At 40.4% G+C, this 14,729-nt stretch overlaps 1 protein-coding gene across 1 annotated transcript; it reads left to right on the top strand.

Moving 5' to 3' along the window:
- Positions 1 to 6,345: 6,345 nt before the first annotated feature.
- LOC130469650 (uncharacterized) lies at positions 6,346 to 9,562 on the top strand. The gene is made up of 3 exons (XM_056839054.1): positions 6,346 to 7,667; positions 7,729 to 9,029; positions 9,144 to 9,562. Exons 1-3 carry the CDS (start codon positions 6,346 to 6,348, stop codon positions 9,560 to 9,562), a joined length of 3,042 nt encoding a protein of 1,013 aa, XP_056695032.1.
- Positions 9,563 to 14,729: the final 5,167 nt, after the last annotated feature.

Here is a 14,729-nt window from a genome sequence, read left to right as displayed (position 1 = left end):
ATGAAAATATGTCATAAGTAAATTTCATTAAAATTATTAGACACTAATCCTCAATACCTGAGTGATTTGAGATTACTTGTTTGAGAACTTCTTACTTTGACGTTGTCAACCGTCGCACCGTAAAAGGAGGCTATAAAGGCAACGCTCAGGTAATCACCTATCAAACGAAGTCTAATCTCAAGATCGCAAGATTGGGATTGTCCTCCCATAAATCGGGATGAGATGCTAAAAGTTGTACAAGGCCACTCGCAGAGCTAGAAACTGTAAAATGCATGGCCGTGCTCAGATGAATCATAGGCTATGATTGTCTGTTTATTTGATCAGTTGAACTCTGAAACCGAGAAACATCTCTGGACATAATAAGGATGACAACTCTTACCTTATGTTCAAGAGCAAGCATCGAGCGATAAAAGAATTAGGAAATGCACACTTGTCCATAAGGACAAGTGGGAGACTGAAGGAAATAATGCCCTTGGTCCAAGTATGCATTTAATGATAAGTCTAATAAATGCGGTTCAGTATTAATTAACAAGTTAATAATTCAGTGAGATCAAGTGAGCTGAATGCCTAGCTAGAGGCTGCTTCAGTTCAAGTGGAATTAATGATATTAATCCACAGCTTACTCTTGACTGAACCCGTAGGGTCACACAAATAGTACGTAAACAGATCAAGTATTTAATGGCATTAAATACTCCATCTATGGTTATTCGGAATCGACGGATCTTGGTTTCACTGGGAGCTAAGATCGTCAAAGGCAAGTAAATGAATACTCCGGAAACGATGATATTGCCGGAAACGGAAATATGGATCGTATCGGAAATATAAATATTATCCAAGTTGTAAATGTTGCCGGAAACGGAAACATGGTACGTATCGGAAAATATTATCGGAAATGGAAATATTACCGGAATCGGAAATATTGCCGGAAACGGAAATATTGTCAGAATCGGAAATATCATCGAATCGGAAAATAATTCCGGAAACGGAAATATTAAATATTTGTTCGAAACGAAAATTAATTCCGGGATCGGAAATGTTAAATATTGTTCGTATCGGAAATGAATTCCGGAATCGGGAATTTAATCGAAAGCGTATAGTACGAATTAGCATCGGACGAGGCTTGCTAGACGAAGGCCCAGCACGAAGCCAGGCTGTCGCCCAGCAAGCCACACGCATCAAACAAACACGCCAAGGCCTCGACCAGGCCCAACGCAAGGCCAGGCCCAACCAAGGCTTGGCGCGCGCGCACGGATCAAACAAATGGGCTGCGGGCAGTGGGCCTGTGCGCCGTGAGCTCAGCGTGGGCCGCGAGGCATTCGCATGGGCGTGCGGTGCTTGTGCGGTGCTCGTGTGCGTGCTATACAAATCCTAAAGCTATTTGAATTCGTGCATTGATTAAATCCCAATCCTAAAAGATTAAATTAATTATTTAGAGTTCTAAAAGGATGCTAATTAATTAATTAGTATTCTAACAGGATTCGAAATCCTTTCCATGGTTCTATAAATATATGCCTAGGGTCATAAATTTATACACGAGTTTTTAACAAGTATTCATACAATAAAAGCTGTGATTTTTGAGTAGAAAAATCAGTCACATTACTTGCCCATATTAGCCGAAAATTATAGTACCTTAAGGGCGATTCTAGTTGGTCAATCTTAAGGAGGATCCGGACGTGCTGTGGAGTATCTACGGAGGGACGACACTTGGAGTCCTAAAGACTTGTTCTTGTTCGGTTCGGGCACAGCTAGGGAGGGCACGCTACAAAGTGTATGCACCTAAATTATGCTAACTAATTATGTGTAAATAATATGTTTCCTGGCATTAAGGTTTTCCGCATGATTAATGTTTTGTCATATGTATCATAACCTAACAGCAACAACAACACGTAGCAGCGCAACGCACCACAACAGGGCGCGCGCACGCAAGGCACATGCGACGAGTGGGCGCTGGGCACAGGCGAGACGCGCACACACAGCAGGGGTGCTGTGCTGCGACGCGACGCGAGATGGGACGAGGGACGAGTGGGCGCTGGCGAGCACGACCACACACAGCGCGCAGGCACACTCGTGCTACGCTGCGGCTGTGAGGCGGGCGAGCTGGGCGAGATAGGCTTCCTTGCGCCGCAAGCAAGGGCGCACGAAGAAGATAGAGGAAAAGAGGAGAGAGAGAGAGAGAGAGAGAGAGAGAGAGAGAGAGAGAGAGAGAGATTTATGAATTTTTGATTTTGGGGGTTTGAAATGAGGTTTATTTATAGGTTTTCTCTCCCTTGTGGGCTTGGTTAGGGTAATTTTGAGTTGGGCTCATTACCGGTCTCATTTAAGTTTACTCCTTGCAGGCTTTGTTGGGTTTGATTAAGACAAAACGACCGGGATTTAAGTTTATTAAATTCGTTTTCGAAATACGACCCAACAATTCTCGATTAAATAAATTCGTTGAATTTATTTAATAAAATTCGGTTTTAATTAAAAATAAAAGCGCATTTAATTCTCATTAAATGAAATTAACTTGTAAAAATACTTTATAAATATGAAGAAATACTTTATAAATATAATAAAATATATTTATAATTATAATTATAGAAAAATACGAGGTATTACAGTAAGCATTTTGGTATTGTTGGTGATTTATCGTCCATGGTTTTATAGCTTGATTCTTTCTCTCGTGCTCTTGTTTGATGATGAAATTGGCTTATAGTATGGTTGAGCTCGTCTAAGGTCATCGCTCAGTAAGGGCTGCTCCAATACATGAATGACCGGAACAAAAACAACATGATCTTTCCCACGACCCCTTTGGTTTTACTAACTTGGTTTACTATTTTGTTTTCTTTTAGTCCTTTCTTTTGTTTTCCTTTTTTTACGTCTTTTTCATCACGATTTCCTTGTATTTGAATATCATTGGTGCTACTCTTCTCCGTGCCCCTTGTCCGCGCCCTTTGGTTCATTTGGTGAGATTTAATTGAGGTAATTCGGTTCTTTTTCGGGACTTCCTCCCACGACGTTTACGATATTATCTTTCTAACTCTCTTGCATCGGTCATCCTCTTATGTATGGGGTATGGGGTTGGATGGGGAGCTACTGTTGTTGCCTCCTCAAGTATTGTTTTAGGCCTTATGGACACGGTCTAATTCAAGCTTGGGGAGGGGGGGGGGGGGTGAACCATTTGTATGTCCACTGTTTGAGCATGCATGGTTTTTGTGATGATTTCTTTATTTCATTTTCTTATTTCTTTTCGTTTATTTCATTTTCATTTTCTCTTTTTTTTTCATTTTTTTCATTTTCATATCATTTTCTTTTCGTTTCAATTTCCTTTCTTTTCTTTTATTTCATTTTCTTTTCATTTAATTTTTCATTTTCATTTTCATTTTCATTTCATTTTATTTTATTTTCTTTTCTTTTTCGTCTTGTAAATTCATATTAAATCCAAGAAAATATATGAGAGGAATTAATCTTTTTAAGGCTTATATACACATTCTTGTTTGAGCGGCGTTGGATACTTGGCATTGACATGCTTTAATCTAGAACTTGACTTTAATATACCTGAGATCGTGACCGAACCAATTTAGGGAAGATAAAGGCATTTTGTTCGGTGACTATTTTTGTTTTACAGTTTTAGAATTTTCTTTTTTATTATATTCTTGTATTTTTTTTACATAGCTATTTGACCCTTTCTCCTTCATTTCTTACAACCTCATTACAAAGCTATAAGAGGGCTACTGATTCTTCTCTTTTTACGAACATGGAGTTTTCTGGGAAAATTGGTTTTGAAATGTATGTTTTAGAGACTTGACCAAATTCATTCGAAAATGCCCAAGTGCACCAAACTTTTGGACCAATTTATCAAGAAGCATGGTTGGCAAGAGTTGACTTGATTTTTTACAATCCAACCCTCAAGGAGAGCGAACTACAAGAATTTGCTAAATGACGTTAATCGGTTTTTGAACATTTGAAAATCGAAATTTAAGAGAATGCCCCTACTGCGTAGAACATTGAGTTTCAAAAGGAGTCGACACCAAACATTTAAGGGTCAGTTTGGAAAGACCGTGACTCTTTGGATGAGGCAAGGAATCAAAAACTGAATAGAGATCCGGATTCGGGAATGAGGCACTTACTTAAATTAATTTTAAAGCCGAGTGTTCCTTTGGTCGGGCTTGATAACTCTGAGTCCTGATCTTGTATGGCTTGAAGTTTCTGGTCCTTGCTTGGAACGGAGCTTGGCATCGAAAATTTTGAGTTATTTTGAAATTTGAAATTTGAAATTTGAAATTTGAATACCTTTGGTTGAGTCCGTTGGGTGATTGAATTTTTCTTGAAGTTTCGCTCAGTATTTGTCTAGTTCAACCCGCTGAAGAATTTGAATATCTGCCGAGGAATATATTTTTGCAGATTAAAAATGTGCCTGAATTTTTTGGAGCTTGGGTCCCCTTGAAATGTTTAGCTTGAATCCGACCCTTTTTCGAAGTTTGTACTTGAAAGATATTTTCATGCCTTTTTTAATCGGAACAAGCAAACACCCATATTTGCTGGAAGATACTTTCACTCGACCTTTGATGCTTGGTATAAAATACCATAGAAATAATGTACGTATAACCAGCACGGAGGACCGCGCGAGGGAAATCTTTCCCGTGCGCCCAGCAGCAGCAGTTGCGCCAACCTTGGCTATAAATACTCCTTCGGGGGTTTGGTCGAGTGCTCATTTGAGTTATTTGCTTTGAGTTTTCTCTCAAATTCTCTTAGTTCTCTTGATCTTGCTCTTTCTCTTGCTCTTTTCTCCCTCTACACAAATCTATGAAAGTATTTCAAGTTTTTCTTTCGAAATCCCCTTAGGAGCATGTGTAGGATGAATTTTATTGCACTTGAATTTGTATGTTTTGATTACACATTTTCTTGAATGAGGCTTAGAAATGTTGCTCTCTTGGGTAGATATGTTGAGAGGCTTTTGATTTTACATGTTGATTCTCGAAAAGTTGAGTTTAATTTTGACCGCTTCGGGGAAGCGCGGGCCACATATGCCCACGGGATTGGCCTGATTAATGTTGTTAATGATTCTTTGTATTTCAAAATGTTATAATGTTGATGGTAGTAGGTACTAGGCCTTTTGAACTCGAGTTGAAAATTGTTTGGTAGCCATCTTGAATTTTAACCTGTTGTAACTTGTAGGATCTTTGAACTTGAAATCTTGAAATTTGAATATGGAATTGTAGATGCCTTGTTTGGCATAACCTTGTTCGGTAGGAGTTTGTAGAATTTGAACTTTGTATAGGGACCTTGAATGGTTGCTTCTTTAATATAGACCTTGAAGGGTCTCACTAGGAATGGTAGACTCAGATAGCCTAGGCGTTAGTGTAGACTCTAAGCAGTCGCTTGAATATGATCTTTGAATTTTGAAAACAAACTTGAGCTAGTCGGATTTGCTAATTTTTACTCCCTCCGTCCCACATTACTCGTTACACTTATCTTTGCACAAGGTTTTATGTGATAAGTGGTTGTTTGGTTATCAATTGTTATTTTGTTGAAAAAGTAGATGTAATAGGAGTAAGTGGGGTATTATTTTAATTGAATGAGATAGAGTGTGAGGACAAAATTTTTTTAGTTGGAAGAGAGAGACAATATAATAATTGTGGGGTCTTTCCTAATTTATAAGTGTAACAAATAATCTGGGACGGATGAAAAAGGAAAGTGTAACAAGTAATCTGGGACAGAGGGAGTACTATTTTTGCTCAGTTTTACGGGTCGGCGCCCCGGATGCTCAGTTTTGTGGGTCGGCGCCTGGGATGTTCGATTTTGTGGGTCGGTACCCGAATTTGGATTTCTTAATGGCATTTTGATTGGAAACGTGCCTCGGAACTGATCGTGGCATCCGTTTTGAGAGATTGTGTTTGGATTTTGATGTTGTATTTGGAATTAATTTTGTACCAAGTTCTGGGATGGGAACGGACTTGGGAATTGGATTTTGGACAATTGGACTTGGAATAAGTTTATTGAATTACAACAATTAAGACTTCCACTCAAAGTTGCACCAACTTGAAGCTAGGTTAATTAGACTCGTCGTCGTCCATAAGGGGAGGCACAAATTAGGTTTCTACAGAAGCCCACACTTTGACTGAGCTTTTGGTTAGGAAAGCGCAAGTCAAAGTTTTTGAATGGAAAATAGAATGGTCAAGATGTTCTGAAATCAAGGCCATCATGTGTACGTCGGTACCTACATAAAACAAGCGTTAGAAAAAAAACGGCCGAGACTGCCTTTGGATTAAATGTGGCACTTGAAAAATAAGTGTCACATTTTTTGAGATTTTTCTCTCTGCGGCTGTGAGGGTTCGAAGAGGCGATCTCGTCTTCCTCGACGCCATGGCAAGACCTCGCAAGCAGGGGCAAAAATCTGGCAAGAAAAATGGAAAAACTAAGTCCGATGATCAAGCTGCAACTATGAAACCTAATACGCGAGCACAAGCGAAGGAACCTTCACCCCCAACAATGGTGGAAGCCGCCATTTCTGAAAGCTCGAACTCATACCCAGATGATGAAGTACTGATTGAAAACCCGATTCTTACACCAAAGTCTTCCCTGAAGGAATTGCAACACATTGCGAGTGTTCAACATGACTTTAATGTGTGGCTCAATGGCTTAAGCCAGGGTATGGATGCTCGTTCCCATTTTCGAAATTCTGACGGGAATTGTTTGAATAATGAACAACCTGAAACTGACCATACTTTGATTCAACCCATTGATCATATATTGCATCCTATTGAACAAAATACTGACAATTTGCATAAGCCCCCTGTTCAAATTGATTTAGATGACATTGTTGATGAGGTGAATTTCTGGCAGTCTGCTATTGTATGTTATGTTATTGGTGCAAACCCACCCCAACATGTAATGGATGGTTATGTACATCGTGTATGGGGGAAAATGGGAGTGGATAAAGTTTCATTGATTGGGAGGGGAATTTACTTGGTGCGATTCTTGACTATGGAGAATTGTGAGAAGGTTTTGAAGGGTGGTCCTCAATTTTTTGATTCTAAGCCACTTATCATCAAACCTTGGTCACAGGATGTGAATTGTGCTAAAGAAACAATCAAAACTCTTCCTATTTGGATTAAACTGCCAGGTTTGGATGTAAAATACTGGGGGGAGAAGAGTCTTTACAAGATTGCTGGCCAAATTGGTAGCCCTATTAAGGTTGATCAGGCTACTCAGTATAGGGATAAATTGTTGTTTGCTAAGGTCCTAGTTGATGTTCAATTGGACCAGCAGTTCCCTACCACTATACAGTTTGTGAATGAGAAGGGAATGATTGTGAACCAACAGGTGGAATATGATTGGATTCCTCTGGTATGCAGTGTTTGTAAAGGTATTGGGCACAAAGCTGATGCCTGCAAACACAACAAAAAACAGACTCAATTCAAGAAAGTGTGGGTTATGAAAACCAAGCCTGTTAATGCACCTACTACTGTGGTTGCCCCTGCTGCAACTCAACAGGCCCCACACACACACACACCTGATGAGGAAGGGTTCACCCTTGCCAATGGGTTCAGTAAGCAAAAGTGTCAAGAACTCAGACCAGTTCAGACAAGGAATAGCTTTCACATCCAACATGAGGTGGAGGATGGTGTGACATCAGCCTCACACAAGGGAACTGGTTCTACTGTGAATGGTTCATTAGACAGGGGGTGGAATTCCCCTTTGTCTAATGGATAATATTGCCTTCTGGAATGTGAGGGGGCTGAACAGGAGAAACAAACAACTGGAGGTGAGGAAGTTTCTTTCCACACACCAAATCAAGCTATTCAGCTTCCTGGAGACCAAGGTAAAAGCTCCTAAACTGGGTGCTCTTTACCTTACTGTATGTCCTAATTGGTGCTTCACTACCAATATTTGCCACAATGCTAGTGGTAGGATTATTTTGGGGTGGGATCCTGCTGTGTTTGATGTTGATATTAGAGATATGAGCTCTGAATACACTCACTGTTACATAACTCCTAGAGGTACTAATCTTGCATTCTTTGGCACCTTCATATATGGAATGTCTGATAAAAAGGGTAGAGAAATGTTGTGGGATAACTTGATTGGTCTTGCTAACACTATTCATGATCCATGGGTTATAATGGGGGATTTTAACTCAATTATGTCCATGGAGGATAGGGTTGGGACCCCTGTCAGATTTGCTGAAATTCAACCAATGAGGGACTGTATGGCATCTTGCAATCTGCAGGAGATTAAGACTGTTGGGAGACACTATACCTGGACTAACAAGCAGGAAGGGAGCAATAGGGTCTTTTCTAGGATTGATAGGGTTCTTGCTAATCCCCTATGGGAGGATACTTTTCTCACTGCAGAGGCAACTTTTCTTCCTGAAGACACCTTTGACCACTGTCCTATGGTCCTGAGTTGCTACAGAACTTCACACATTAAGAAACCATTTAGGTTTTACAACATGTGGACAAGTGCTGAGGGTTTTCTTCCTTTGATTCAGCAAAATTGGGATAAGAAGATCCATGGTTGTCACATGTATAAGGTCCTGCAAAAGCTTAAATGGATCAAGAATGATTTGAAAGTTCTCAACAAGGCTGGGTTCTCCTCTGTAGAAGCCACCAGTATTAAATATCACCAGGAGTTTATTCAGGCACAGAATGCCCTTCATAGTGATCCCACCAATAATGATCTAGCCACTAATGAAAAGCTTGCTGGTGAAAAGTACAAGAAAGCTCAAGCCAACTACTTGTCCTACTTAAGCCAAACTGCTAAGATCCAGTGGTTGGCTTTGGGAGATGAAAACTCTAAATTATTTCACATGAGCATTAAACAAAGAAGGAAACAAAACAAGATCAATTTCATCCACAATGCTGCTGGTGAGTGGATTCAATCCTATGAAGGAGTCCAGGAGGCTTTCTCCCAATTCTACTCTTCTCTTTTCTGTGTAACCAAGGAGGACAGATCTCATGTTAACCCAATTGTAGTGGATCAAGGAACAAGACTCACTAAACATCACAGGAACTTGCTGCATTGTGATTTTCAGGAGTGTGACATTAAAAGTGCATTGGATTCCATCCCTATAAACAAAGCCCCTGGGCTGGATGGGTTCAATAGCATGTTTTTTAAAGCTTCTTGGCCCATTATCAAAGGATAATTGTGTTTGGCTATCAAAGATTTTTTCCTCACTGGGAAAATCTTAAAAGAAATCAACATCACCTCCATTTCTCTGGTTCCTAAAGTCACTGTGCCTGCTTCTGTAGGGGATTTCAGACCAATTGCATGTTGCTCAGTCCTGTACAAATGCATATCCAAGCTCTTATGTAAGAAATTAAGCCAGGTCCTTCCAGATATCATCTCCCCTACACAGGGTGCCTTTGTTGCTGGCAGGTCCATTTTACACAATGTGCTAATTTGTCAGGATTTGATTAAACACTACAACAGAAGGAACACAAGACCTAGTTGCCTGATGAAACTTGATTTAAAGAAAGCCTTTGATACAGTTGAATGGAAGTTCATAGAAGAGGTTATGCTGGAATTAGGCTTTTCCACTTTTTTTGTGGATCTGATAATGACTTGCCTGTCAACAACTTAGTACTCAATCTTGATTAATGGTGCTCCCTCCCCTCCCATTCAACCTAGAAGAGGGCTCAGGCAGGGGGACCCCCTCTCTCCTCTTCTTTTTACCTTGTGCATGGAGTACTTTTCTAGATCAATGATTCTAGTGACTAAACACCCCAAGTTCAAATTCCATTCTAGATGCAGATCAATTGGTCTTAATCATCTGTGCTTTGCAGATGATCTCCTCATGTTCTGTCATGGAGACACTCACACAGTTCAGCTTATGCTGGAAGGGTTTAAGCTCTTTTCAGACACTACTGGCCTTCAAGTGAACCCCTCCAAATCCTCTGTTTATTGCTGTGGGATGAGTTCCCACACTAAAACTGCCATTGGTACACTCTCTAGCTTTCAGCTTGAAACTTTGCCCTTTAAGTATCTTGGAGTGCCCATCAGCTCCAGGAAAATTCAAGCAGGAGATTGTGGTATCTTAGTGGAAAAGATGGTGGCTAAAATCAAGGTGTGGAGCTCTAGACACCTCTCCTTTGCTGGGAGGATCCAACTCATTAACTATGTTTTTATGAGCATCAGTGTCTATTGGGGGCAAATTTTCCTCATCCCTTTTGCTATTATAAAAAAGATTAATGCTGTATGCAGGTCTTATCTGTGGTATGGTGTTTATGATGATAGCAGACCGGGGAATGTTAGTTGGGACAAGCTTTGTACTGACAAAGATCATGGTGGTCTTGGTTTTAGGAACTTAACTTTGTGGAATTATGCAGCTGTTGGTAAACTGGCCTGGGCTATAGAGAAAAAACAGGATAATTTATGGGTCAGGTGGATTCATGCTCTCTATGTTAAAGACAAAAACTGGCAGCAGTATACTCCTACTGTGGCTGCCAGTTGGGCTGTCAAGTACATTTGTAAGGTGAAACAGTTGTGTTCTGAGAAGCTGCTGTCTGCTACTTGGCTTACTAGCATCTACTACTCCATCAAGAGGACCTATCAATCTTTGAAAACTCAGCAATGCAGAACTCCTTGGGCTAGATATGTGTGGAACAAGTTCACTCTTCCAAAACACAGATTTACTACTTGGCTGGCCTTGCTGAATAGGCTAAGGACTAAAAATAGGCTATTTCAATATGGCATTGGTGATAACAATCTTTGTGCTATCTGTGGTGGTGCTCCAGAAACTAGTGCTCACTTATTTTTTAACTGTGCTTACAGCAAGGACTGTCTGAACATAACTCTTGATTGGTTGGGGATCAAGATGAGAAGAACTTCTGTCATGCATGTTTTCCAATGGTTCAGAACTTACTGTAAAAATTCCTTCAAACTGAAAGTTGGCTATGCTGCTATTGCTGGAACCCTATATCAGGTGTGGATGGCTAGGAATTCTGCTGTTTGGGATCAGTTTGTTCCCACTGCAGCCTCACTCATGGAGAGTCTCAAGTTTGATGTTAAGCATAGGATTCTGGAAATCCACAACAAGAAGATTAGTGCTGAAAATAGGAGTTGGCTAATTAGTTTCTAATTAGTTGTCTTGTTTTAGACTTAGCCTAAGTCTATGCTGTTTGGTTTGCGGTTCTTTCCTTGAACAGTCTAACTTTGTTGTAACTTTGTTTGAGTGATTAATATATCTCCCCTTACTTGTCAAAAAAAAAAAGTGTCACATTTGATTAAATGTGCCTCTTTTCTTTGAATTTCCACATATAATAAGTTTTTATTTAAAAAAATTTAAAATTAATAGTCAAATGTGTCCCTATTTTAAAAAGGCCTTGATGTATTTTTGAGGGAGGTACTTCAAGTCAAACCCGGCTAGCATAAACAACCATCTAGATATTCGACCATTGAGTGTTGGTTTCTCGAACAGGCTAGGAACTTGAGAGGATCAGCTTTGCATATCACATGAACTGTATGGGAGAGAATTTGATGCTGTAATTTCTTTTATGGCCTAACCCAAGGTGATGCTGAGTCTCGTACTAAAGTAATTTTTTGCTCAAGTAGTACACTACATTTTCTTTGCCGTTGACTTCTTAGGCTAGCATGTCCCTAAGTTCTAAGTAGGTTGTTGTATGATAGAGCAAATTGTTGGCTTTAACACTGCCAGATTTGAAAGATAGCCTTTGTTGGTGTCAAACAGTCTTCGTCCGATTCTTTTGTCTCACTTTTGTGAAGCTTGCGAAATACCAATTCACATACCATTGTGAGCTTTGATAATGTACTGCAAACTTGCGGAATACCGATTCACATACCATTTCCTTTTCATTCGTGTGTGGCATCATAGCCAAGATAAAAAATATATTGGAAGGGTCAGCTTTAATGCCTCGAGAGCTAATGAAGTTTACCCGAAATCACTTTGAATGCACACTTTTGCGGATTGAGCCGCATATTGAATTGCCTGAGTCTGTCAAAGAATTTTTGAAGCACTATTGTATGTCCTTGGCAATCTTTTGATTTTGGTGATCATATCGTCGACATGCACCTCGATCTCTTTATGAATCATGTCGCTCATGATGGTTGTGGTTGTTCTTCGATTGGTAGCCCCTAAGTTATTTAGTCTGAACGATATAACTGCGTATAAATATGTACCCCATCGAGTGATGAAGGTTATTTTCTCCATCTTTTCTTCAGCCATGGGAATCTGATTGTAGCCTGCATACCCGTCCATGAATGAGAATAAGGCATGAGTTGCGGTGTTGTCGACCAGGATGTCGATATAAAGAAGTGAAAAACCATCTTTAGGACTAGCCCTGTTAAGATCTCTATAGTAAACTCATATTCGCACTTTGTCATCTTTCTTAGGAACAGTAATGACATTGGCAACCCAATCAGGGTACTTGGCCTTTCTGATAAACCTGGCCTCGGCTGCTTAAAGACTTCTTCTTTGATCTTGAGGGAAACATCCGGTTTCATTTGATGGAGCTTTTGCTTGACTGGCTTTGAACCTGGAATGAGGGGAATCTTTTGTTGCCCGACGCTTGTATCAACCCCTCGAATGTCATGGTAGGACCGTGCGAAGACGTTTATGTACTCAATGAGCTACGCTTTTGATATGCATGTTTTATATAGTATTCTACCCCCGTCCCTTAGTACTTTTTATGTGTTAAAGGAGCTCTTAGGAGCCATTTTAGTACTAATCTGTGTATTTGAGTGTGCCTTGAGTTTTAGGACTACTTAGTGAGAAATTGGTCTTTTTAGACCCGTTTCAAGATGATTTAGGCCACTACACGATCCCGAGGGGATTCGGGACGATTACTGTCGACTTAAGGGAGCCTTAGATGTTCATAATTGAGCCCCGGAAGTTAGACTCGGTGTTGCGGACATATTTAGCTTTTCGCCCGGAAGATCTCCCATCTCCCACCGGGCGAGCAAGCCAAAGAAGTGTGCAGTCGCCCGGCGCCCGACGGACAGACATCCGCCCGGTGCCCACCGGGCGCCCAGCAGAGCAGCAACCATGAGCAATCTTCAGTCGCCCGACGGGCGAGTGGCGCCCGACCGGGCGCGTGCAGATGGTTTCCAAAGTTTCTCCCTCCGCCCGCCGGGCAGACCTGCGCCCGTCGGGCGGATTTCGAGCTTCCCGCCCGTCGGGCGGAAGGCCCCCCGACCGGGCGACGACAACCTACAGCAGTATTTCGCGAGTTTTATTTACGTTTTTTAGTATTAATTTAGGCAAACTATATATACTTAGCTGGGATTATTTTGAAGGACACCTTATTTTCTAGTATTAAGCACTTAGTTATTTTCCTAAGCGTAGTTTTTCTCTCTAATTTGTTCTAAACACTTAGTTTATTTTCAATCCAAAACTCAAGCTTTCCTTTGCCATTGTTCTTCAATTAGGTATTGTTCTTTATTTTAATCTTTTGTTTTGCCCTTAATTATGTTTTCAATCATGCTAATTGCTTTGTTTATTGTTAATATGCTTGAGTAGTCTAGTTTCTAGGGTTTGGGGATCCATGATTAATATGCAGGGACATTGAATAATTGTGATTGTTGGCATTGTAATTAATTCCTATTGATTGGTTTATTTCACTATACAATTAGATTTACGCAGGTTTAATTGTGGTAGTTATGCAATATCAAATTAAGATTCGAGAGATGCAATTTGATGTTTAGGCTTGTGTCAATAGGTGGAATTAGGATTAATACGTAGCGAGAGCCCGTTAATTCTAAGTCTATGATTAGTATCGATTCGAGAGAGCATGCTAGTCTAATTAATTACCTTGTTGATTATCGTGATTGTTCGTTGTCCTGGATTGTTATTTGTTGGTGAACCTATGCCCTAATTCCTTAATATATTGATTCATAATCGTTTAATTGTCATTTGTAGTCTTAGCATACAATCAATCAACCAACTCTTGTTCCCAATAGTCTAGTTTAATTAATTGATAGTAGAAAGAACGCCTGTTTCCCTGTGGATTCGATCCTGACTTCCCTTGCTACCTAGCTAGTGGACTTAGGTTATTTTTGATTAGGTGATACGACTTTAGCCTGTCAAATTTTGGCGCCGTTGCCGGGGAAACGGTTTTATTTTCTGTTGTTGATTGCTTATCCTAGATTATTGTTTGTTACTACTCAAGGAACTCACGTTCCTTCAGACCGGATCTCACATTGTTTTGTAGTCTTTGTCTATGCCCAGGACCGTAGGTACTAGTAATCTTACTCCATTCGATCCCGAGCCCGAAAGAACCTTTCGTAGACGAAGAACTTTCATTGCACAGTGTGGGAATTACTCTGATTCTGATCATAATATTGGAGATCTTTTTCCTTCAGATACAGATTCAGTTTCAGAGATAGAGATAGAGATGGGTGACGAAACTCCACTACCTCCACCTACCCCACGGCTTACAGACTACTCTAAGCCAAGTCTGTCCGTGCTACCAAAGGCAATCATGCCTTCTATTGCAGCTGAGACCTTCAAGATTGAGCCTGCATTGATTAACATGATTGAGAGACGCCAGTACGGTGGGGAACCAGGTGAAGATCCGAATCTTCACATACAGTCCTTCATCCAATATTGTTCCACCATCAAGCAAAAGGGATTGACTCCGGAGCAGACTATGGAGATACTTTTCCCGTTCTCTTTGAGTGGGAAAGCTAAATTCTGGATTAATGGGTTGAATCGGGCGGCTTTGAAAATCACTAATTGGGAGTCCTTGGCTCTTGCTTTTTATGTTAAATATTTTCCACCTGAGAAAATGGCT

The sequence above is a fragment of the Spinacia oleracea genome, chromosome 3 (assembly GCF_020520425.1).
Source record: "Spinacia oleracea cultivar Varoflay chromosome 3, BTI_SOV_V1, whole genome shotgun sequence".
NCBI lineage: Eukaryota > Viridiplantae > Streptophyta > Magnoliopsida > Caryophyllales > Amaranthaceae > Spinacia > Spinacia oleracea.
This window is presented reverse-complemented; position numbering and strand designations above follow the sequence as displayed.

Excerpts from the sequence above, each read along its gene's own strand:
- LOC130469650 (XM_056839054.1), top strand. The coding sequence starts at position 6,346 with ATGGCAAGACCTCGCAAGCAGGGGCAAAAATCTGGCAAGAAAAATGGA. Across the intron at positions 7,668-7,728 it reads AATGGTTCATTAGACAGGGG|GAGAAACAAACAACTGGAGG; the intron begins GTGGAATTCCCC and ends GGGGCTGAACAG. Across the intron at positions 9,030-9,143 it reads TCAGGAGTGTGACATTAAAA|ATTTTTTCCTCACTGGGAAA; the intron begins GTGCATTGGATT and ends TGGCTATCAAAG.